At 36.0% G+C, this 23,939-nt stretch overlaps 2 protein-coding genes across 12 annotated transcripts in view; one reads left to right on the forward strand and one right to left on the reverse strand.

Moving 5' to 3' along the window:
• Nucleotides 1–23,939, reverse strand: part of dennd4a (DENN/MADD domain containing 4A) — a 343,904-nt gene that overhangs the window by 256,415 nt on the left and 63,550 nt on the right. The window lies entirely within an intron of this gene.
• slc24a1 (solute carrier family 24 member 1) overlaps nt 20–23,939 on the forward strand; it is a 28,281-nt gene continuing 4,361 nt past the window's right edge. For 3 of the 11 annotated variants that reach the window (XM_087293073.1, XM_087293078.1, XM_087293076.1), the window contains exons 1-10: nt 20–599; nt 2,222–2,276; nt 2,357–3,408; nt 10,162–10,224; nt 11,463–11,571; nt 16,870–16,953; nt 17,470–17,561; nt 20,859–21,140; nt 21,218–21,307; nt 22,357–22,523. In XM_087293073.1, the coding sequence (XP_087149199.1) occupies nt 2,261–2,276; nt 2,357–3,408; nt 10,162–10,224; nt 11,463–11,571; nt 16,870–16,953; nt 17,470–17,561; nt 20,859–21,140; nt 21,218–21,307; nt 22,357–22,523 (1,955 nt within the window). In that variant the 5' untranslated portion in view covers nt 20–599; nt 2,222–2,260. Of the gene's footprint in view, nt 600–1,181; nt 1,205–2,196; nt 2,277–2,356; nt 3,409–10,161; nt 10,225–11,462; nt 11,572–16,869; nt 16,954–17,469; nt 17,562–20,858; nt 21,141–21,217; nt 21,308–22,356; nt 22,524–23,939 lie in introns of all 11 variants that reach the window. The other 8 variants (XM_087293079.1, XM_087293083.1, XM_087293081.1 and 5 more) reach the window with 5 other exon arrangements.

Here is a 23,939-nt window from a genome sequence, read left to right on the forward strand (position 1 = left end):
CCGGTGGGGAACAAAAGAAGCCTACCAATCCGTTCCTACTCGGAAACGCGCGAGATAGATTCTAAAAAGTTGTGTGAAACTATCACTCTCTCACTTTGTGTTTGTTTGTTTTCAAAAGTGTAAAGATGAAAAACGAGTAAAAGATAGCATGTCCTGAAACCTATAAGCCTAATATCACCCCGGGAACAAAAAATATATTTACAATTTTAATGCTAATCTGTAATCCATAGTTCATAAAGATAATTACCAATAATTACAAAAGAGAAAATATTTTCTCGAAGTAATTGTTAGCCTTCGATTTGTATTTTTCTAGCCACTTTACATGACGTTCAATTTCTGGGAATTGTGAATGAGACGCAAATGATCAGAATAATTGTGCTAAAATGGCTGGAGGAGTAATGAGAGTGTGGGGTGAGAGTACATCTAATCCTCTTAAAAGACTTCAGGTATTAGTTTTTGTGCTGATCCACGCTGAAGAGCCTGTCCTGCGGTGCGTCCTGCTTGACCTGAAGCCGCTCTCTCTCAGCATCCGCGCCTTCCCTGCAGTCCAGCTGTGAGGGAGAGAGAGACGTAGCGCTCATCGCATCGCCCGACGACCGGTACGTTTCTTTAAGCTTAACTATAATTTATTATGACATTAGTAGAATAAGTATTAATGTGCATATCTTTGATAATATATTTCATTAAGCTATTTTAGGATTTGATACAGCACTGATACAGCTTGACAGCAACAGTTGATGACACTTTGTATTTCACTATTCATTCCGTTTCGTTTCACACAATGATGCTCAGTGTTTCACTGTTTTTGTGGAAATTGCTTAATGGCAAACGGTTGACAAAACTTTACACCGTAGATGCAATCTGTTTAACACGGTTTTGTTTAGAGTAAAATGTTCGAGATTTTTTTTCTTTATTAATTTATTTAAAAGCAGTGTAAAAAGGTTGTGTATTATCATCCTTCATTATTACTATGCAGTATGATTTTTATGACACTTTACCTGAATTAAATAGCATTTTAAATAGATAGATAGATAGATAGATAGATAGATAGATAGATAGATAGATAGATAGATAGATAGATAGATAGATAGATAGATAGATAGATAGATAGATAGGCACAGAGACTGACCATTTAGAAACAGGTGATAATGTAAATGAACCTACTTTTGGATCTCATTCAGCTGTCACCCCCCACTTTTAAAATGTAAGTATCTATATATAGTCGATATAATCTATAGATAGATAGATAGATAGATAGATAGATAGATAGATAGATAGATAGATAGATAGATAGATGGGCACAGAGACTGACCATTTAGAAACAGGTGATAATGTAAATGAACCTAAAGTTTTGGATCTCATTCAGCTGTCACCCCCCACTTTTAAGATGTTCGCTACACCCCTGGATAGATAGATAGATAGATAGATAGATAGATAGATAGATAGATAGATAGATAGATAGATAGATAGATAGACAAACAATTAAATTGATAAAAGCTTGAATTTTCTTATGAATTAATAGCATTTTGTTGCACTGTATAACCCAATAAATTAAGGAAACTCAAACCGCTTAAGGAAACCGATTGCAAAAAAAAAACATTTAAGTTCAAAAACTAATCCTAATGAGTGCTGTGAACTTAATCTATTTGAGTTAATGAAGCAATGTGAGCACAGTAAAACCCAATCAATGAAGAGAACTCAAACCCACTGAGTATACTGTAAAACCTAATGAGTTAAGGTAACTCAAACCATTTGAGGAAACCGATTGCTACAAACCATTTGCGTTAAAATAATAATCTATTTGAATACTGTGAACTTACTCCATCTCAGTTGAAGTAATTTAATTAACTCATTACCTTCAACATTACATTGAGTCCAAAACTCTTTTCAAATGAGTAGAATTACCTTTCAGTCAATTTTGAGTTAACTACACTCATTTCATTTGATAAAGTTGACTGTTGGGTTTTATAGTGTTTTTCAGTGGCAGTTTTATCAATTTTGACAAATTTCTGATGTTTGATCCACTTTTAAAGAGTGTCTCTTACAATGATTTCCAAATTATTATCAGTTTAATCCAATGTAACGTGTTGGTTAGATAAGGTGTAAGTCTTAGAACAGCCTTAGGAAAGTAGCGTAACGTCCACTGTAATCTGCTGATCCTGCATTCAGTGTTGTTTATGCAACTGTTGCACTCAGTGTTCCTCCTTTTATCTTCTGTAAGGTCTGTGAGAGGAAACCTCAGCATCACAGAGAAAATGAGATGAAACAGTCTGAGAGTGAGTCCTGCATACCCCTGCATCTTTTAGCGGGAGGTTCTGGGTGTCACAGCCCTAAAAAACAACTCTGTGCCCTTTAGGAAACACTCAGAAAATGTTCCTGACTCGAAGGAAGAGACTTCATCTCAGCCGGATTATATTTCTTCTGTCCGGGGTTTTCCTTTGCTCTTTATATCAACTCACGATCAGAGCCAGACTTCCAGATCCCTGGCCCGAACCCCAAAGAGCCGGAGACCCTGAGGATGGCTCTGGACTTGCCCTGGAAGGAGGACTGTCAGAAATGCCAGAAGTCATGACTAATTCGACCACTGTTCACCCAAAAAACTCAGATGAAGTTCGTTCATCAGAGACAGTAACCAATGCACCTGTCCTAACAACATCTACTACAACTGAGGCACCTTCCACAACAACAAACAGGACAATCGTCCACTGTATCTATGTGGATCCAGACCTCCCAAAACCCACTCCAGTTCCAACTCCAGCAACTGAAACGACCACTCTGGTGCCCAACACTACCGCGCCCCAACCTGGAGATGCACCACACATGAAGGGCGAGTATCCGGAGGACATCTTTTCCATTGAGGATCGACGCAAAGGCTGGGTCTCTCTCCATATTTTTGGAATGGTATACATGTTTGTTTCTTTGGCCATCGTCTGCGACGAGTTTTTTGTCCCAACTTTAGGGGTTATAACAGACAAACTGGCCATCTCTGATGATGTAGCCGGGGCGACGTTCATGGCCGCTGGAGGCTCAGCTCCTGAACTTTTCACCTCTTTGATTGGAGTCTTCATTTCTCATAGCAATGTGGGCATTGGGACCATCGTTGGCTCGGCTGTTTTTAACATCCTCTTCGTAATTGGAATGTGTGCACTGTTTTCACGCGAGATGCTTCACCTCACCTGGTGGCCTCTCTTTCGGGACGTGTCCTTCTATATCCTGGATCTCATCATGCTTATCATCTTCTTCCTGGACAACACCATTATGTGGTGGGAGAGCATGATGCTGGTGGGAGGTTATGCTCTATATGTAACCTTCATGAAGTTCAATGTTCAGTTAGAGCGCGCCTTTAAGTCTCAGCTCAGCAAACACAAGAGCATCGTCAAAGTCATTGCGGTGGAAGAACCAGAGAAGGTACGTCTAATTGTTTTTGCTTTGGGTCAGATGGATTTGGCTACATGCCTCATGTGCAGGGCAGAACAATTTTGGCTATTTCTCCACAGAATTTTGTAAAAAAAAAATCTGATCAGATTTATGCTGAATGATTTTGAGAGTACAAGATCTGAAAAGAGTGGCAGAGGGGCTCAGTGGTTATCACTGTCACTTCACAGCAGTAAAAGGTCGCTGGTTTGAGTCCCAACTGGGCCAGTTGACATTTCTGTGTGGAGTTTGCATGTTTTCCCCATGTTCGCGTGGGTTTCCTCTGGGTGCTCTGGTTTCCCCCACAGTCTAAAGGCATGCAGTATAGGTGAATTGGGTTAACAAAAATTGTCTGTAGTGTTTGAGTGTAAATGTAAGAGTGTTTCCCAGTACTTGGAACATAGTTGGCGAGTAATTCTGCTATGGCAACCCTTTTATACATAAGGGAATACATAAGCAGAAGGAAAATGAATGAATGAAGATCTGAAAACTTTCATTTAAGTTTCATAAAGCAAATTCAGTTAAAACCACTTGTTTTGTAAATAAAGCTGCAGTAAGTCTTCCATATAATATTTCTGCTAAAATTATACTGTACATAAATTCTGTAAACATTTGCATTTTTTTCAATAATTTTACTGAAATTAATATTAAAACTGAGTGTCATGCAGACATAAAACATAAACATTTTTATTTCTGTATTTATTTAACAAATACCATTTATAACTTAATAGTAGTTTTTGGGGAGTCACTCACCACATGATACCATTTATTTTGCAACCTAAAGTAATTTTTCCATCTTACAAAATACCTTTTTTATTTTTTTCACAAATATTTTAATGAATAGGGTGTGAATCAGTTTAAATTAATCCAAATATATATATTTTAAATATATTCTTTAATATTCGTAAATAAATAGTCTATATTTGGGTAGCTGCAGATTGATTGATTGACATTAGCCATTAAAGGGGTGGTCCACTACGATATTATATTTTAAACTTCAGTTGATGTGTAATGTAGCTGTGTGAACATAAACAGCATCTCTGAATGTAAAATATTCAAAGTTTAATGCAAAGGGAGACCTTGATTTGTACAGAGTTAGCTTAGCAACGCCTACAATTAACGAATTTTGGGGACTACAAAAAATACTTCCGCCCCCTGTGAGATCACAAAAGTTCGTTATTGCGCATCCCACACTGCGCAGGTAAAGGCCGTGGCCAGAGGCGCTGTAACGTTACTGCAGAGAGAGAAATGCCATCCTGCTGTTTCCACAGAGCTGTTCTGTTTCTGTTGTTGGGCTTCCAAATGACACGACCCAAACACAGAAGTGCTTACAGTTCAATATTAATTATGTTCCAGAGAACTATAAAATACATAGCAAGCATGATTTGACAAAACACAGCTTCCAGAATCTCTCCCAGTTCAGTGCTGGATTCAGTTAAAATCTCCTCAAAGATGGAGCAAGGAGACGCTGTGAACTCTGAGTCATGACCTGTAAGTGTTTTTATTTGTTAAAATTGATCATGACATGTACAGTGTCTAACTTTAACGGTGTGTTGTAGCAAAGATGTAAACAACGGGAAATTATGGTAACCGCTAACGACTTAGCTAACGTTACAAATCCATATTTATCAAACGGCTGTAAACGCACACACACACATACACATACACGCACTCTTGGCCAGCACCTGCGTCTCTCTGTGTGAGACGGCAGAATTTCTCTCTATAGGCAGCTATGCTATGCGTTTTACAACTCGGACAATAAAGTCGCAAAAGATATGTGAACGATTCATGTTACTTACACAGGCATATTCCGCATATGCATGAAAGACGTCCTGTAACGCATTGATTTAAAAAAAATACAGCAATGATTTCCCAACTGGAGTGTAACATCAAAAACAAATCAATCCAGGCTCACAAAGGTCTCATCTCACATCTTGTGCTTTATTCTGTCACCACAGAAGATAACTTAATCCGAGCATGAGAGAAAAAGAACAATAAAAATCTCTCCCGCGCACATGCGCTTCTCGTGTTACAAATACTTCATCGTATACACGCATAAACACACTAAAAGGCACAGAAACAGTTAAAGGAGCCGCATCCCATTTTCACTCGTTACAGACACGTGTTGACTGACTGACTGACTGTTTACACAAAACGCGCGTGCTTGTCAGGGCGTGACGTGAAGCCGATCGGCGTATCACAGCATATTATGATGATGACCAATCAGAGTCACTTGAGGGTGGGCCTTTTAGAGGAACTAGGAAATATGACAGTCGTTTTCATGTTAGCTGAGTAGCTGTGTATAATCAAAGTGAGATTTATGAAAAAATAACACGATTTCCTTCAAGTTAAACATGAGCACACATTGCTTTGCATCTTATTAACACAACCAAGCCTTAAAAATAACATTCTGGACCACCCCTTTAAAAGGATAGTTCACCAAAAAAAAAACCCAGTACTGGGAAACATCCATACACATTCACACACACATACACCATGGACAATTTAGCTTACCCGATTCACTTATACCGCATCTCTTTGGACTGTGGGAAACCGAAGCACTCGAAGGAAACATGTAAACTACACAGAAAAGCCAACTGACCCAGCTGAGACTCGAACTAGCAACCTTCTTGCTGTGAGGTGACAGTGCTAACCACTAAGGCCACCGTGTCGCTCAGAGATGAACATACTCATCATAACATTTACATTTAGTCTTTTAGCAGTTGCTTTTATCCAAAGCGACTTACAAATGAGGACAAGGAAGCAATTTACACAACTTTAAGAGCAACAATGAATAAGTGCTATAGGCAAGTTTCAGGTATGTAAAGAAAGTGTAAGAAGCAAAACATTAGTAATTTTTATTTTATTTTTGTAGTTAGTGGAGGAGGCAGAGAGGGAGTTGCATATTAGTAAGGAAAGTGGAGAGTAAATAGTTAAGTTTTTAGTCGTTTTTTGAAGACAGCGAGTGACTGCCGTTCTGATGCAGTTAGGGAGTTCATTCCACCAACTGGGCAGATTGAGCCTGAGAGTTCGGGAAAGTGATTTCTTCCATCTTGGGGATAGAACCATGAGGCGACGTTCATTCACAGAACGCAAGTTTCTGGAGGGCACATAAATCTGCAAAAGTAAGAGCACATAAGAAGGGGCGCAGCCAGAAATCGCTTTGTAAGCAAACATTAGAGCTTTGAATTTGATGTGAGCAGCAACTGGCAGCCAGTGCAAACCGATGAGTAGCGGAGTGACACGTGCTCTTTTAAGTTTATTAAAGACTACTCGTGCTGCTGAATTCTGATCATAAAAGATGTGGACTCAAGTTAATCTTGTCTTTTTTAGACTAATACAAACACAGTGTTGACATTTATTAATTTAGAACCTTGTTATGCAAACCGATCAACTGTGCATTTAATAAACATATTTGATCAGCACTGAGATCTATAACTAAAGAACTACAACCCTGTGCATTACTATCACAATGCTCAATTTGGTTATAGACTACATGTTAGCAATCAGCATAGCACTTTAATCATATTTATCACAGAAACATTTACTTCTGTTTTGAACAAGGCTGCTGCTTTACTATGTGGTAAATCTTCAAGTAATGAGGAACCATTATACTGCTGTAATATCTGCTATTGGATGTGATAGCATAGCTATAATTGCATCCCACTCAGGTGAATGCGAGTCACTTATGTTTATTCATTGAGCAGATATGCACGGGTTTGCTTTTTCCTTTGATAAACAGAAATGAAAAGGATCTCTTGTGTCTGCTGCGGCCAGACATTGTTAATGAGTTGTCTTGTAGCAGACGAGGTATTCGGAGCAGGTGCGTTCGGCTCAGAGTGACGGCCCCATCTGTATTAGTGACACCATCCCATCACATATTAAAATCATGAGGCCATTTTCACAAGTTCCTTTCTTCATCCTGAACATCCCTCAGATTAGACGTTGTGATGAGATGCAGGTTTAGAGAGATCAACTCTTGATAATCTGTCATAACATCTCAGTGTTCACACTCACGTGACTTTAATCTGAAGTGACAAACAGACAGTCAGATTGTGTAAACATGTCTCATATTGTAAAAGAAATGTTAAATAGTAAGTGACAGGATGCATTTGCATTCACAATAAGGTTTTTAGATGCTTTTCATGCACTTTCATATGATCAAAAAGATCTGTCATAGAGCTTCTGGACTTGTTATAACACAGTGGCTTCTCTGATCTAGAGATATTGACGTAATCTGCTGAGGGTCTACTGTGATGTACAAACTGTGTAACATATAGAGTGTTTAAATCTGATAAGTGTGATTGAAGCTTATATAGCGTAAGACGGCTTACTAGACCCGGAGGACCTAGATCTCTGTCAAACTAAACCCAATGGATTGAATTTACCACAGATAAGTAACAAGAACAGCAGTAAAAATACAGAATTGAATTTTTTTTTAACATTAGGTTGTTTATTAATGTGTCATTTTTGTAAACTAAAGCTAAATACAATTTTATGGTAAATAAAACAAAGTAGACAAAAATGTTTAAGCAAGAAGATGCCTAGGAAAGTTGAAGGGCAAATTTTGACCTAAAGTTACTTTTATTTCACCAGCTTGTTTTTTTCTTGACCAGAAAATGACACAGGCTTCTCCCAAAAGATAAGACGATGTACAAGAGGCTTCATTGTGGAAAAAAATATTTCTCAGCTTTTATTTACATTTAAACAATGGAATTTGCCAGGGGTGTGAATAATTTTGGGCTTTACTGTGTAAAGTGTTGTAAAATAAATTACAATAATCTATAAATAATATAATAGTTTAAAATGATATAATAATAAAACACTGGATGCCTCAGCCACATTTTTTTTACATTCATAACAAAAAAGTAATAACAGTGCTCAGCATAATTGAGTACACCCCATTTTGTAAATAAGTATTTGTATCTATTTGTCAGTGAATATAGGCAATGTATTTTGGTGTATTTACACAAAAAGTTTTGTTTAAACAGATATATTTATTAAAATAATATTTTAGTCACTCAATGTCTTTAGAAGTTGAATGATAATACAATTAAACAACTAATATTGCAAAAAACATTACAACCTACAACATTTCTTTAAAAAAATATTTTTCTCTTAAAATATAAAAAACTTCTAAAAAAAACTCTTGATTTTTCCTCTTTTTTAATATTTGTATTTAGTATTTTTCTATAACATATAAATTTCGGTGTACTAGTTTTTAGACCGTTATCCTAAGTTATTTTGTTAGATAAGCTCCAGATTTGGCTATACTGACTAATCTAATACATATGCAATACTGCAATACTGACTAATCCATATGCACAAATATTGTATATAGTTTTCTATTAAAAATATACATTTTACAGATAGATTTGGTGAGGGGAGTACTTATATATGCTGAGCACACTCTTTAGCTTGTTCAAGCTGCTTATTTAAAATGAGCTGAAACAACACAATTCTTGAGATTTTATTGGGACAATTTAATGTTTATGTTCAATCCACACAAATTTGTTAAAAGTGTTACATTAACTTAATCGATTTGTGTAGGGACAACATGAATTAATTGTGTGGAACCCTGCATTTTTTACACTGTATATTTAATTTTAGAAAAAATACAGACATGAATACATTATGTATTTTAGTGTATGAGGAAACTTAAAGGGAAATTTCACCCAAAGATCCAAACCTTTATGAGATTCTTCTGTTGAACACAAGAGAAAATATTTTGTAGTGAGCTAGTGACCTCCAACCATTGACATCCATAGTTTTTGTTTTTCCTACTTTGGAAGTAAAAGGTTACAGGTTTTCAGCTTACTTAAAAATACATTCTTTAGTGTTCAATAGAATAAGGTTTAATAAAGTTTACCTATTTAAAGTAGGTAAGGAATCACTTTAGGGTGAGTATTTTCAATTTGAGGTGATCTGTCCTTTTAAGTATACTCATTCATTAATTATTTTTTTTGGGCTTAGTCCCTTTATTAATCCGGGGTTGCCACAGCGGAATGAACCGCCAACTTATCCAGCACATATTTTGCGCAGCGGATGCCCTTCCAGCTGCAACCCATCTCTGGGAAACATCCACACACACTCATTCACATTCATACACTATGGACAATTTAGCCTACCCAATTCACCTGTACCGCATGTCTTTGGACTCTTGGGGAAACCGGAACACCGGAAGGAAACTCACGCGAACGCTGGGAGAACATGCAAACTCCAAACAGAAACGCCAACTGACCCAACCAAGGCTCAAACCAGTGACCTGCTTGCTGTGAGGCGACAGCACTACCTACTGTGGCACTGCGTCGCCCCTTTAAGTATACTAGTGTAGAATATTACAAATATCCATCTTTCCAATGAGACGATAAACCGAGCTCCTGACTCTTTGTGGTCATTAAAATTTCCCATGGCACTTCTCGTAAAGAGAAGGGGTGTGACTCCGGTGCGCTGTTCCACCAAATTGGCTCTCCACAACACCTATAGCTAGTGTGTGGTGAGCGCACTGGCACCCTTGTCATGTGGTTGCCGTTGCATCATCCAAGTGGATACTGCACACTGGTGGTAATCTGGAGAGACCCCCCCTCATGATTGTGAAGCGCTTTGAGTATGTGGCCATGCACAATAGAAATACACATTACATTAGATATTTACAACATTAAAAATAAACTTTATAATAATAATATAGTCACCTTTATTCTCTGAATATTTTGCATACTCTGTAATTCTAAATGGTGTTGCACACAGGATAATGGAACCTCAGGTGAAGAGAACAGGCCACCTGAACCAGAAGACAAGAATCGATTAAAGGTAAACAGAAATGTGCAAAAATATGTACAAACATCAATAGATAAATATATGTAAATAAATCACTGGATTAGGAGTCAGAATATATGTGATCCTCTGATAACTTTTTCAAATTAGAGTGTAAGTGGCTAGAGAAGCAGCTGTCAATCTCAACTAGTGGACCAATGATGATGTTGAAGCCCTCCGTGATTTAAATTAAAGTCTAAGGACATGGTTTGTTCACAAAAGTGCAAAATGTGAAAACAAAGCAAAGGGGATAAGACTATATGTTTATATATAATTGGAAAAAAAAAACTGATTTTGTTTGTAATTTAGAAAACTTTTAATGCAGAGTTCAATCTTGTGCAAAAGAGATTTAAATGTGTGGGGTTTTTTTTGATTCACAGTTATTATTTTTTATCCCTGACCTCATTGTTTTTTTATTCTAAAATAATGTAGAATTTATTTTTCATAATTTGAAATTAAGCTTACATATTTTTTTTGCATGACCTCAATAAGTTCAGGGGATCCTTTAAGTTTGATTTATGCCATACTATAATCAACAGATAATTAATGTTTCCAAACAAAGTCCTTCTTCATTAGTTGCACAAATATTGCTATGTTGGCCTGCTGTGTTGTTCTGATTTTGTGAAATCAGCCTATTTTATGTTGTTGTATCTGCATATCAAGCTAGCAACATTCATGATTGTCTTTATCAAATTAGATATTTCAAATATCCTATTTTACTAATATTAGATTATTCATTTAAATAAATAGGATGTACGTATAACCTGTAAGTTCAAAGTAGGGTTCATATGTGATGTCTGTTCACATGAATGCACTTTTTTTGCCTTTTAATTCTTTAAAATAATTTTTTTTAATTTGGAGTTATTGATTGAGTAAATGCCACATGGTATATAAGAGTTTTGTTTAATAATTCTAAATTGTTTAAGTAACATCTAAAATAAACACCAGGAATACACTCTAATCCACTAATCTGTTACAAACAGTTCTTTAGATTTTTTAAAATATTCTTCACACTATTCTTCACACAAGGCTATTTCAAGGATTATTATTTATTAAAAGGTAACTCTGAGATTTAAAAATGGTTCTTGTATGGCATCACTGCAAAACCCCCCTTTGTAATATTTATTTCGAAGAGTGTTTGATCTATGACCTCCACTTCAGGATGAGACAGAAAGTCTGTCAGTATGATAATTTAGCGTGAGCGATTGTCTGAATGTTTCCTGTGTGTTGTGCAGCTGAAGCCCACACTGCAGCGCGGGGGCAGTTCAGCCTCTCTGCATAACAGCACCATGAGGAACACCATCTTCCAGCTGATGATTCACACTCTGGATCCTCTTGGAGAGGGTAAGAGCCCTTCAGTGTCTGAACCCTCATAATGATAACTCATTAAGCACACAATGCACGAAGCATAACCTGTTGCAGTTCTGCATGTTTAAAGGGACAGTGACCCAAATATTTCAATTGTCTTATCACTTACGGATGTATGACTTTCTTTCTTCCCTATAACAGTGATTAGAGCCCTGTATGGACAAATAAACACTGATATATTCTTCAATATAGATATTTACACTACCGGTCAAAAGTTTGGGGTAAGGGTTTTTTCATGTTTTATTTTTTAAAGAAAATGATTCTGTTCATCAAGGCGGTATTTATTAAAGGTAAAAAAAAGAGTTAAATTGTTAAATATTTATTACAATTGTAAATAACTGCTTTCTTATTGTATGTGGTTTCGAATGAAATTATTACACCAGTCATTATTGCTTTTATTACTATTACCATTATTAAAAATGCTTTTAATAACAATAAAAATAAATATTAGAGTGATTTCTGAAGGATCATGTGACTCCAAAGACTGAAGTAATGAAGCTGAAAATTCCTCTTTAAAATCACTGAATAAAACATTAAATTACACTATAAACTGCTTTTAAACAGTTATTTTTTTAGTGCAATAACATTTACAATTTTACAATTTGTACTGTATTTTTGATTAAATAAATGTAGCCTTGGTGAGCAGGAGAGGCTTATTTTAAAACATTTAAACATCCTACTGTCCCCAGACTTTTGACCGGTAGTGTAATTCATTCATTAAACTCTTCTGGACTGATTTGAGTTTTTTAATAGTATCTATTTACTTATTTATTTCCATTATAAACTGTGTTATATCACTCTCTTTCACCAGCACTGCATATTTATAGATGATTTTATTTTCTGATTTTCTTGCGTTTTCTATAGCGTATCTTTTTTTAGGTCATGTGCATGCCTTCATTTCTTCATGACATATGACAAAACATACATATATTTCATAGCAAAAATGCCATTTAAATCATACACTGTAAAAGATTTAAATCTATTCAGAGAGCTCTCATGATTGGAATTACAAGAAGGAAAGCCATACAGTTTTGGAACGACAACAACATCATGTGGTCATCACCGAACTAGAATTTTTGCATAAACAATGCAGTTCAGATATGATCTACTAGCAAACATAAATGATTGTTATTTTTGAAATTTAGTGGTTAATTTCTCAGTCTGATGATCTCATTTAAAGTAAATACACCAATCAAAAGGTATGATTTCAAAAGGTATACATTTGAAGTCAGAATTATTAGCCCCCTTTATTTATTTTTTATTTTTTAAATATTTACCAAATTATGTTTAACAGAACAAGATAATTTTCACAGTATGTCTGATAATATTTTTTCTTCTGGAGAAAGTCTGATTTGTTTTATTTCGGCTAAAATAAAAGCAGATTTTAATTTTTAAAACACCATTTTAAGGTCAATATTATTAGCCGCTTTAAGCTATATTTTTTCGATAGTCGACAGAACAAAGTATCTTTATACAATAACTTGCCTAATTACCCTAACCTGCCTAGTTAACCTAATTAACCTAGTTAAGCCTTTAAATGTCACTTTAAGCTGAACAGAAGTGTCTTGAAAAATATCTAGTCAAATATCACTTACTGTCATCATGGCAAAGATAAAATAAATCACTTATTAGAAATGAGTTATTAAAACTATTATGTTTAGAAACATGAAAAAAATAAACAGGGGGGCTAATAATTCTGACTTCAACTGTACATTTGTTCCAAATGGATCTACATGGGTACCTTGAAAGTACATCAGCACCTTTTGTACCTTTTTTCTGAAAGTAATTAATAAAACTATTGTAAAGTTAATTGAATTATTCTTTTTTCAATTGAAGTAATATTTTGATGATTTGAGCGAACATATACTAGGGAACCAGTTACTAAATAATTGGCGTTTACTAAATTACTAAACACCATGTTAAATGGGTTTGTACAAAATGTATGATTTAGAAACAACAATTATAAAGTCATACCTTAACCAGACCTTAAACATAATTGTCACTGTGGCATGTGTAAATATGTGATTGTGCAAATTCATTATCATTGATTAAACTGTCAAAACATACAATTGTCACAAACCGTCGTAAGATTATGATGTATATACTTGTTAAAGTAAATGCAGAAAATGTATAGCCTAAGAATATTGTTCTCTTTGATTATTTAAAGGGATAGTTTACCCCAAAATTTAAATTAAGTCATTTATTCACACTTAACTTGTTTAAACCTGTTTATCTTTCTTTCTTTTGTTAAAAATAAAGAAGATATTTTTGAAGAAATCTGAAAACCTATAACTATTAATCTCCATAGTATTTGTTTTTGAGTGATTTTTGGTTCACTGTAGATTTTTGTTTCAGATTTTGTATGGTTACACCTTTTTACAGATGAATTGTAAGAATAATTGTACAAAGATCAAAATACCAAATGATCTACTGTGTATTCCCTCATGCAAGGACCGTAAGGCGTTCAGAAGTGTAGCAGGAGAGTCCCTTTGTCCTTCTCCCAGTACAAATGGATTAGCAAAGCGTGTTCCATATGATGACAGCACTAAGTCCAGATTGATACTAAGAAGATAAATAGCTCTTTCTCAGTCTATGGAGTGGAGAGTGATTCATAGTAGTGAGAGAAAAGGGGTCGGGCCCACCAAGTCAAGTCACATCCATGTGTATGTCACCCCTGTTTTCAATGATATGATTTGAGCCCCGCAAAAATGTAATAATAAACATCTGTGAACTACGCTAAGCTCAAACTAAAATTGGAATAGATATTAAAGCACTATATTGAAGGTATGACTTGATATGATTCTCCCTGATGGCTGGCATGTACACACGTAAATCAGAAGCTGTGGTGCTCTGTGGGTCAGCGGTTTGATGGCTGAGGTTGGTTCTCTTGACCTTCAGTCTATCCTCAGGAGACTGTGCAGCACCTGCGCTCTCAGGGTCCTCAAGGAAACCTCCCTGCACTGCGCTGCTCCATCATTAAGCTGCTTTTGATTGAGCTCATAAAGGCTGGATGAGAGCCAGGCTTGAGCAGCTCACTCCTGCTAGGGGCCATTTTTTACTGCAGCGATAGTCAATGAGATTGGTTCATTTGTAGTTACCTTTACTAATAAGTAACTAATGAGTACAACTCAGTAGCTAACTAATAAGTACAGACTGACATACACACACACACACACACACACACGCACACACACATACACACACACACACACACACACACGCACGCACGCACGCTCGCACGAACGCACGCACACAAACACACACACACACACACATACACATACACACACACACACACACACACACACACACACACACACACACTCACACAATACAAACCTATTCAATTTTCCATTTCAGCTGTAAATACATTACTGAAGTAATAAAGGTAGTAGAAACCTTCCAGTTCTAAAGGGACACTCTACTGTTTTTTGGAAATAGGTTCATTTTGAAAGTCAAAGTTTTTATAGTTTACAGTTTACAGTTTTATAGTTTTTATAGTTAAACAGAGCTTTACTATTTTTGAATCCATTCAGTCAATCTCCAGGTTTGGCCAGAAAACCTTTAGCTTAGCTTAGCATAAACATTGAATCGGGTTAGACCATTAGCCTTTTGCTCAAAAAAGATAATTTTCCTATTCAAGGCTTGACTCTTCTAGAGATACATTGTGTACTAAGACCGTACCATGGCTGCAGCTGGCACACTTATATTATGCTGCATCTGAAAATTGTCCCCATATATATAACTAGGCTACAGTGCTGCTTATTATCATTGGAGACACCCCTCACTGCAATCTATAGTGCAGTAACAACATGCATATCAATGTCATGCATGTCGATATCATACCTGTGTTAGCGTACATGCATAGCGCATGTTTTTACAGAATAGTGTCTTATAGAATTTTGATTTTACGATTTGTTGTGTGAGATGCTAACGGTATAATCCAATTGTATGACTTCTGTTAAGATAAGCTCTGGTCAAATCTTTTTAGCCCTAGGTGACTTGTAAAATGAGCCAATTTTCAAAATAAGTTGAGTAGTCCTTTAAGGAATAGCCCAGTGGTGACATTTGGATGACTAAGCAAACATGCACTGATCACTTTCCTCTCTACACCAAAATTCAAACACAACAGCAAAATGGCTGTGGTGAAATATGGATATGTTTGCACAATTTTGCAAAATCATGTTGACAGAAATCTGCTGATAGCTCTATAGACTAATCAATCTAAAGACTTTTTGGATTGTGAAAAATGACATCATAATTCAAGAGTTCAGGCTTGATTATTTACCAATTTCTTTAACAATTTAGTACATTTAAAGGGATAGTTGGTTGTGAAACACAAAAGAAGATATTTAGAAAAATGTTAAAAACTGGTAACATCCATTCTTTCATTTTAATTTCGGCTTAGTCCCTTTATTAATCAGGGGTCGCCACAGCGGAATGAACCATCAACTAGTCCAGCATGTGTTTTACAAAGCGGATTCCCTTCCAGCCACAACCCAACACTGGGAAACACTCATACACTCTTGCATTCACACACATACATTACGGCCAATTTAGTTAATTCAATTCACATGTACCGCATGTCTCTGGATTGTGGGGGAAATCACCTGGAGGAAACCCACGCAAACATGGGGTGAACATGCAAACTCAACACAGAAATGCCAACTGACCCAGCTGGGGCTTGAACTAGTGAACTTCTAGCTGTAAAGCCATTGTGCTACCCACTGCGCCACCGTGACGCCCCTGGTAACATCCATAGTAGGTAAAACGAATACTCTAGATGTCATTGGTTACCAGTGTCCCAACATTTTTCTAAATATCTTCTTTTGTGTTCAACACAAAAAAGAAACTCAAGTAGGTTTGTACCAAGTGAAAATGGTGCTAGAATTCTCAGTTTTTGGTTAACTCTCCACTTTAAACACTGCCACTTGGTATTTACAAGTCAGTGCAGACATGAAGGGTGTTTGGAGCTGTATTTCTTAATTCGCCTTGGTATTTACTGTATATGACTCTACTTTTACTCATTAGAGTCAGTGTTTAATGGAGATGCAAAGGCTAGAAGCTCTTTGGAATGTAAAGGTAAGGGGCTTTAGTGTTGTGTGATGTTATTCTTGTGTTTGTTTTCCTGTAGCAGCCTGTGTGATCATGACGTTTTGTATCACGTCTCTGTGAAATTAGGGCTTTCATCATCTGTGTCACTGCCATTGTTGACCCTGACAGTTTCAGTCAAAGTCTGCATTCAAGCTATATTCTCCCTTTCCTGGTTTGCAGTGAAATTTAAAGACAAGGCTCAGATTTTGAACGACATGGCCCGGGGGAAGGTAGAGAACAAAAAGAAGGAAAAATCTGGTGAAGGTGAGATTTTACGATCTTAGTCTGTTCTCTATTATGATTGCGCAGAGCTTTGTAGACAGGTCTCTGCATTGTCCTACCTCACAGATGAGCTCTGTTGCATATTCAAAATGGATTTTAATGTTGCATTTCCACAAGCGCTAACGCAGCAGCTGTGTGCTGGATGAAAGCTACAAAGAGAGGGCACGCTGCCAGGAGTTTGGCCCGTTTTGCCCTCTGCGCCGCATCCCGCATTCCATATTTCCACCTTTTGTTTCTACTTGAGAGCTGCTTTACACATTAGCTGACATAATGACCAAGCTCCATCTCATGAATTAAGCATGAGTGGCTTGGAATCAATTGCGGATTATCTTGCGCCGCGACTGTGGGCTTTGAAATTGCCGCCAAAAAGATACCGCAACATTACTCACTCCTATTGAGAAAATCTTCACTCCACATCTGAGAGGAGCTTGTAGTATTGTTACATGCAAGACTTAACTGCAGGATTCATTCATGTTTTACTATCATGGTTTAAATAAGGTGATGATCAATCGGAGCAGACCAAGGATTCAAAAGACGCGCCTCCAGGAGCCAAAGATGAAGACACCAATCAGAAGTCTGAGGCACAAAAGGTGGGCCTACTGCATCAAAACAAATGTTTGGAAGAACAAGCAAGAGCTCTGAGACACTTGCGTGCTTTTAATGAGCTTCTCAATTCTTTACCCTGTTGTAAAGCAGACAGAGGTGATCTGATTTATATAGTACGTCATTCATATTCACATTTTTGTTCAGTTGAAAAGTCTGTCATCTTGGGCTGGGCGATTTGGACTAAAATCTAAATTTTGATTAAAACTTTATTACGATTAATGAAAGATTATTCATTTATTAATTTATTTTTTGTCCTCCATGTTTACTGACAAGTTTTGTACAGTAAATATGCTCAAATATTACAAGTGAGAGATTTTTAAATGGTGCATTACTTGATTTTAAAATAATTGAAGGAAGCAAACACTATCTACGGTCATTTATTGAACATGAACGTTGAACAAGTGAAATTAAAACACACATTGCCTAAAAAAAACTGTCACTTTTTTTCTTATAAAAAAGTGAAAATGAATAGCTTGCACTTTTGAAAACCAAATAAATTATTTTTAATGTTTTTCCTATTAAAAGTAGAAAATAAACAGTATCTCATGTAAACAAAATAACTCTTGTATATCCTGTAAATAATATTTTAAACAGTATTTTTCTTGAATGTAAATAATAAATTTACTGTAATGGAAAATATGCCATCTAAGGTTTCTCTGGTTCAAGCTTTCAATCTTCGTCAATGTAGTGCAAACGTGCGACGTGTAGTTGCATTTTTTTTGAGAGGTGCACGGGTATGCGACCACACCTGTGTGTTCAACGCAGAAGTTTAACTCAGTCTCAACAGAGCAGGGTCACGTTACTCCACAAGCAGAGGCAAAGTATTTGACAAAATTGACCTGAAAAAATAAGTATGAATATAGGTTCTGAATGTCGATTACTTAAAAAAAAAATCTTTTTGACTACCTTTTCGATTAATCGCCCAGCTCTACTGTCATCATTTATTCATTCACACTATGTTCTTTCTTCAGTGGAACACAATGCGAAAGCTTTTGAACAATGTAATCTAATGGCAATGAAATACAGATTTTAAGACAAAAAAAAAACAGACATGATGTCAAAAACACGTCAAAAACACCAATCGATGTGATATTAATTGACTTACTTGATGGCAAAACAACATCCAAATGACATTGTCATTAAAAAACACATCAAAAATCAAGTACAGGTCTGTTTTGCAATCGTTTTTTGATGCGTTTTAATGCCAATGTCAAGCTCGTTAAAATTCATTTGAAGGATGCAAAGTCCAGTGTAAATTTTTAATTTAGAATTTAAGCTTTTAGATTATTATGTTTTATTTGCCTGCCAAGCTCAAACTCTTCAAGGCAGGATGGATTCTGCTTGGCCAATAGTTTTGGTTGGAAAAGCTTGTTCTGAACGTGATTCCAAAGATATTGTTAATATAGCTGTGCTGTGGACTGGAAAATTGGAATGGTTTCTAAAACTAGATAAAAAACAGTTATTATTTTTTTGTGTTAACAGGCCTTTTTTCCTCTCTATGATGTGTTTATAAGAGAAGTACCAATGACCTAACCATTGTTTTAAGTGGTCATCTCTCTGACTTCTCTGCAGTTTTCTGGAGAATATAATTTCTGACTGAATGTATTTAGATAGACTACAAACCCAGGTTTTTCATAATTTTTGAGGCTGAGAAATTCCAAAGTCTTTTTTCCTTATAGTTACATGGAAGAAATAAAGCTTTATTTTATTCCACAAAAGAAAGCTGTATTGTGTAAATGATGATTAAACTTTTATTTTATTTGGGGGATTTATCACTTTAAGTCAAGCCTGTAATTATGTGTGTATGTGGGTGGAACAGAATTGAGTACTAACTCTATTTTAAAAACAAAAAAAATGCTGGATTTTTGTAACCCAACATTAGGTCAAAAATGGACAAACCCAACTTTGGGTTAATTTTCAAATTCGAATTATATTACACTTTCTCAATATTTGACCCAATGTTGGGGTAAAACAAGCATCTCAAAGTGTGCACACATTCACGCTTATTTGTAAAAGCAAATGTTTTCTTGTGCTATCATTGAGGAATAACATGAATTAAGTAAATGATAACATTTATTTTTTTTACTCAAAAAGACAACATTTTTGGAAAAGACTGAAGTTTTCGATACTACGTTTCAACCCAAATTTAGATAAAAATATAGATAATCCCACCTGTGTGGTTTAAAAATTTATGTAACAAATAACAACCCAATGGTAGGCGAGTTTGTCTATAGATATATACACTAGATACCTCATACGGAGCCTGAGCATGTGTCAATAGTGCCGCCACATTTGTACAGTGCTCCCAAAACAAACGTCTTGGCACTAGCCAAGACTAAAGCCAATATGAAGATGCTGAACTTTAGCGCTGGACTTTAGCGGGTGTAGTAATGAGCAAACAAAGCATAAAGGCAGAACATTTCATAGGTAAGATTTCGTTTTCTATGTTTTTGTATGTTATGAACTTTTGTGCTCAACAAGTAACGTTATTGATGAAAAAACATCTGACCATAAGGTAAAATACCACCAACTTGCACTAAATACCAGCCTTATGCTAGTTTTGTTGAATAAAATAAGCAAACTATGTAAATCAAATATGACAACAATATGCTGCGATGCTACAAACTTGTATTATTGTCGGCTAATTGAACGAGTCGTTCACGATGGAGATTCATTCACAAAAGAATCGCTCCCGTTAGAATGAGAAGTGAAAGCAGGATTAAATCAAATTTAACAGGGAGGGTGAATAATACATTTCCATGCACACAAACACTCACTCTTTGTCTTATCAATCGATGTAGAAAAGTGATGTAAAATTATATTTTTTGTAATTTAAAAAAAAATATTTGCATACCGACCACCGGGAAAACTCCTGATCATAGATAGATGTATAAATGTGTAGATATATCTGGCTCACGATGGCCAGTTCTCCACTGCACCTTAGTCCCACATTCATTTCAAAGGAGCGCTACCCTGTACTAAAATGGCGGCTCTATTGACACATTCCTTCCACTAGACAACAATAGCTTAGCCAAAATCTAATGTAAATATCTACAGAGTTTGTCTATATTTTACCCAAGTTAGCTTTGAAATACTGAGATTGAGACTTTTGACATGTTAATTGTAAATTCAATATTGGTTACAAAATTGGGCAATTTATAATCATTGGAGGGGGATTTGTCCATCTCAGTGTCTAGGAGTTACAGCCATCTTTATATATGTTGTTGTTTGTCTAATTTTTTAGATTATTATATTATGTTTTCACCTGCCTCTGTTTTAAGGATGGAGACATTGCAGCAGGAGGAGGTTCTGAAAATCCAGGAGGTTCAGACAATTCAGGGGATGATGATGAAGATGACAGTGATGAAGAGAGTGATGATGACGATGACGACGATGATGATGATGACGACGATGATGATGAAAATGAAGATGAAGCTGGGGAAGATGGAGATGAACCGTTGTCTTTAGAGTGGCCGGACACCAGACGTAAACAGGCCACGTATTTGTTTTTGCTGCCCATTGTCTTTCCACTGTGGCTGACCGTTCCAGATGTCAGAAACCCTGTGAGAACCAAAACCAAATCACTTCAGCTTTAATTTTATTTGTTCTTCTTTTTATATTATGCTATTGTACGTTACAGGCATCCAAGAAGTTCTTCGTCATTACCTTTCTTGGCTCAATAGTGTGGATTGCTATATTTTCCTATCTGATGGTGTGGTGGGCACATCAGGTCAGTTGCGCCTGCTTTTAAAAAAAAAAAAGGTTTTTGAAAAGGCACAATATGTCAGATTTTTTCATTAATATATCCAAAAACGACCATAACAGTGTTGTATATTTAGCTGATTTATGGGCTAACATTATCACAGATGTTTTAAAGAATGTTCAAACAAGCAATTCCTCAATTTTTCTGTTTGGTTTTAGAGAAAACCGGGAAGCATAGCATTAATATATTGTGTGTTTTCTCTGCTTCTTCTTCAAATATTGATTTCAAATATTTTCCCCAGTGTCTTCTCATAATTCCAAAAAGGTTTAGAGGCAGGTGATTATCTAATGCTGGTTGAGTTAAGAATAAAAATGTAGATAAGGTTTCCTCATTATATTGTTTGAGATACATACAGTTGAAGTCAGAATTATTAGCCCTCCTGTTTATTTTTTTTCCAACACATTTCTAAAGATAGTAGTTTTAATAACTTATTTCTAATAACTGATTTATTTTATCTTTGCTATGATGACAGTACATAATATTTGACTAGATATTTTTCAAGACACTTCTATACAGCTTAAAGTGACATTTAAAGCCCTAACTAGGTTAATTAGGTTAACAAGGCAGGTTAGGGTAATTAGGCAAGTAATTGTATAACGATGGATTGTTCTTTGACTATCAAAAATATAGCTTAAAGGGGCGAATATTTTGACCTCAAAATGGTTTTTAAAATATTAATAACTGCTTTTATTCTAGCCGAAATGACCAGATAAACCAAAAGTAGATTACTGTGGCATAAGAAAAGCTCCACTGCTTTCATGGCGTGTCTCTCATCAGCAATAGCTTCAAGGGTCTCATTTTGCTTCTGACTTCAACACTTTAGCTTATCCATGAACATGATTTCTGCAGGATTCCTGTAGGATGTAATAAAGTCGACAAATCCCAAGATTCCACACTCAAACTATGCCTTTGTTTGTTGTGAACATGCACCCTCTAGTGGCGAAAATAACAAATTGTGCCTTAAAATATAGTTTTGTTACCAAACAAATCAAGTTATCAAAGATTTTCTCTTATAGGTTGGCGAGACCATTGGCATCTCTGAGGAGATCATGGGTCTTACTATTCTGGCTGCCGGAACATCGATTCCTGATTTAATCACCAGTGTGATTGTGGCAAGGAAAGGCTTGGGAGACATGGCTGTCTCCAGCTCTGTAGGCAGCAACATATTTGACATCACCATGGGGTAAGACAATCGAATGAAATGCTCAGTGAATCAGATGTTTGATCATGAAAATAATATGCATAAGTTTAGCTTTAATGGAGTGTGATTGATTGAACTAAATATTTTTCATCATTTACTCTGCTGTTTTGTATTTGCGTGTTGTAAGTTGACTGTCAGGGTTTGTCGATAATGAAAGACTTAAAACTGAAGCATAAATTAAGTAAAGTTAATTTGCTGAAGTAAATTTATAGACTTGTTAAAACAGCTGAGCTTGTATAGGTGGAACCCATATTTTTCCAAGTGGTGCTCGCTGCAGAGCCATTTGAGGAGAGCTGAGCTCCAGCGAGGGGGAGCTTGAGCTTGAGCTCCACCTTTTTTGCACTTCTTCTACGAGTGATGTCACTGGGGGTAGGGTTAGGAGGAGCGACAGCTCATGCTCCCCCTCGCTGGAGCTCAGCTCTCCTCAAATGGCTCTGCAGCGAGCACCCTCTCTATTTTTCTGCAGGTTGCGTAGCATCACCATTAGATGTCAACAAGTGCCCTTAATGACTGATTCTTTCACTAAATCGATTTGAGCAAGAACTCTTTTCTTCAATAACTTAATTTAGAAACAAAACATGCCTGTTGTGTCTAATCGCATATACTTCCTGAACTGGTAATCCTTTCCAATAAGCAATGCTGTTACCTGTAACATACTATTGACAAAAATTGGCAAAAAGAGAACAGAGATCCATTTTAGTTGTTGGTAAACTGTCCCTGGTGGTACTGAGTACTGAGTTTCTGTATCTTTCTGATGCAAAGCTGTTAAAGTGTTAGTTCAAAAAAAATGTTTTAATTGTGTGAATAATTCCTCACCCTCATGTCATTCTAATCCGCTGAGATCTTTATTCGTCCTTTTAACACAGATTAAGATAATTCAGATAAAATCTGAGAGTTTCTTTGATAATCACTTATATGGAAGATTTTCGTTTAATTCAAGATATTTAACGAAATCCAACCCAAATCCTTTGGTTATGTGCACTGTAAAAATGCTGGATTACACACAGTTCATTTATGTTGTCCCAACATAAATCGATTAAGTTAACTTAACAAGTTTAAGTGAATTGAACATAAAACAGTTAAGTTGTCCCAAAAAAATCAATAGTTGTCTTGTTTCAGCTCATTTAAAGGAAGTGTTCAACATCCCACACTAATTTTGAACAGTTGAATAAGTGCATAGTCTGGGTATTTAAAGTGCACTTATTTCTTTTAAAATTGTTCAGTGTGAACAACACTACGTTCAAAAAGATGACTTTTGCTGCTTGTTCGATCTACTTATTTAAAATGAGTTGACACAACAATTCTTAAGTTGTCCCCCCGCAAAAAATAAAAAAAAGTAAGATTTGTTTTCCCAGCAGGCAGACAACATTATGATGTTAATATTAGGTTAGATTTAGT

This window comes from Danio rerio, chromosome 18 (assembly GCF_052040795.2).
Source record: "Danio rerio strain M-AB ecotype USA chromosome 18, GRCz13ab, whole genome shotgun sequence".
Classification (NCBI taxonomy): domain Eukaryota; kingdom Metazoa; phylum Chordata; class Actinopteri; order Cypriniformes; family Danionidae; genus Danio; species Danio rerio.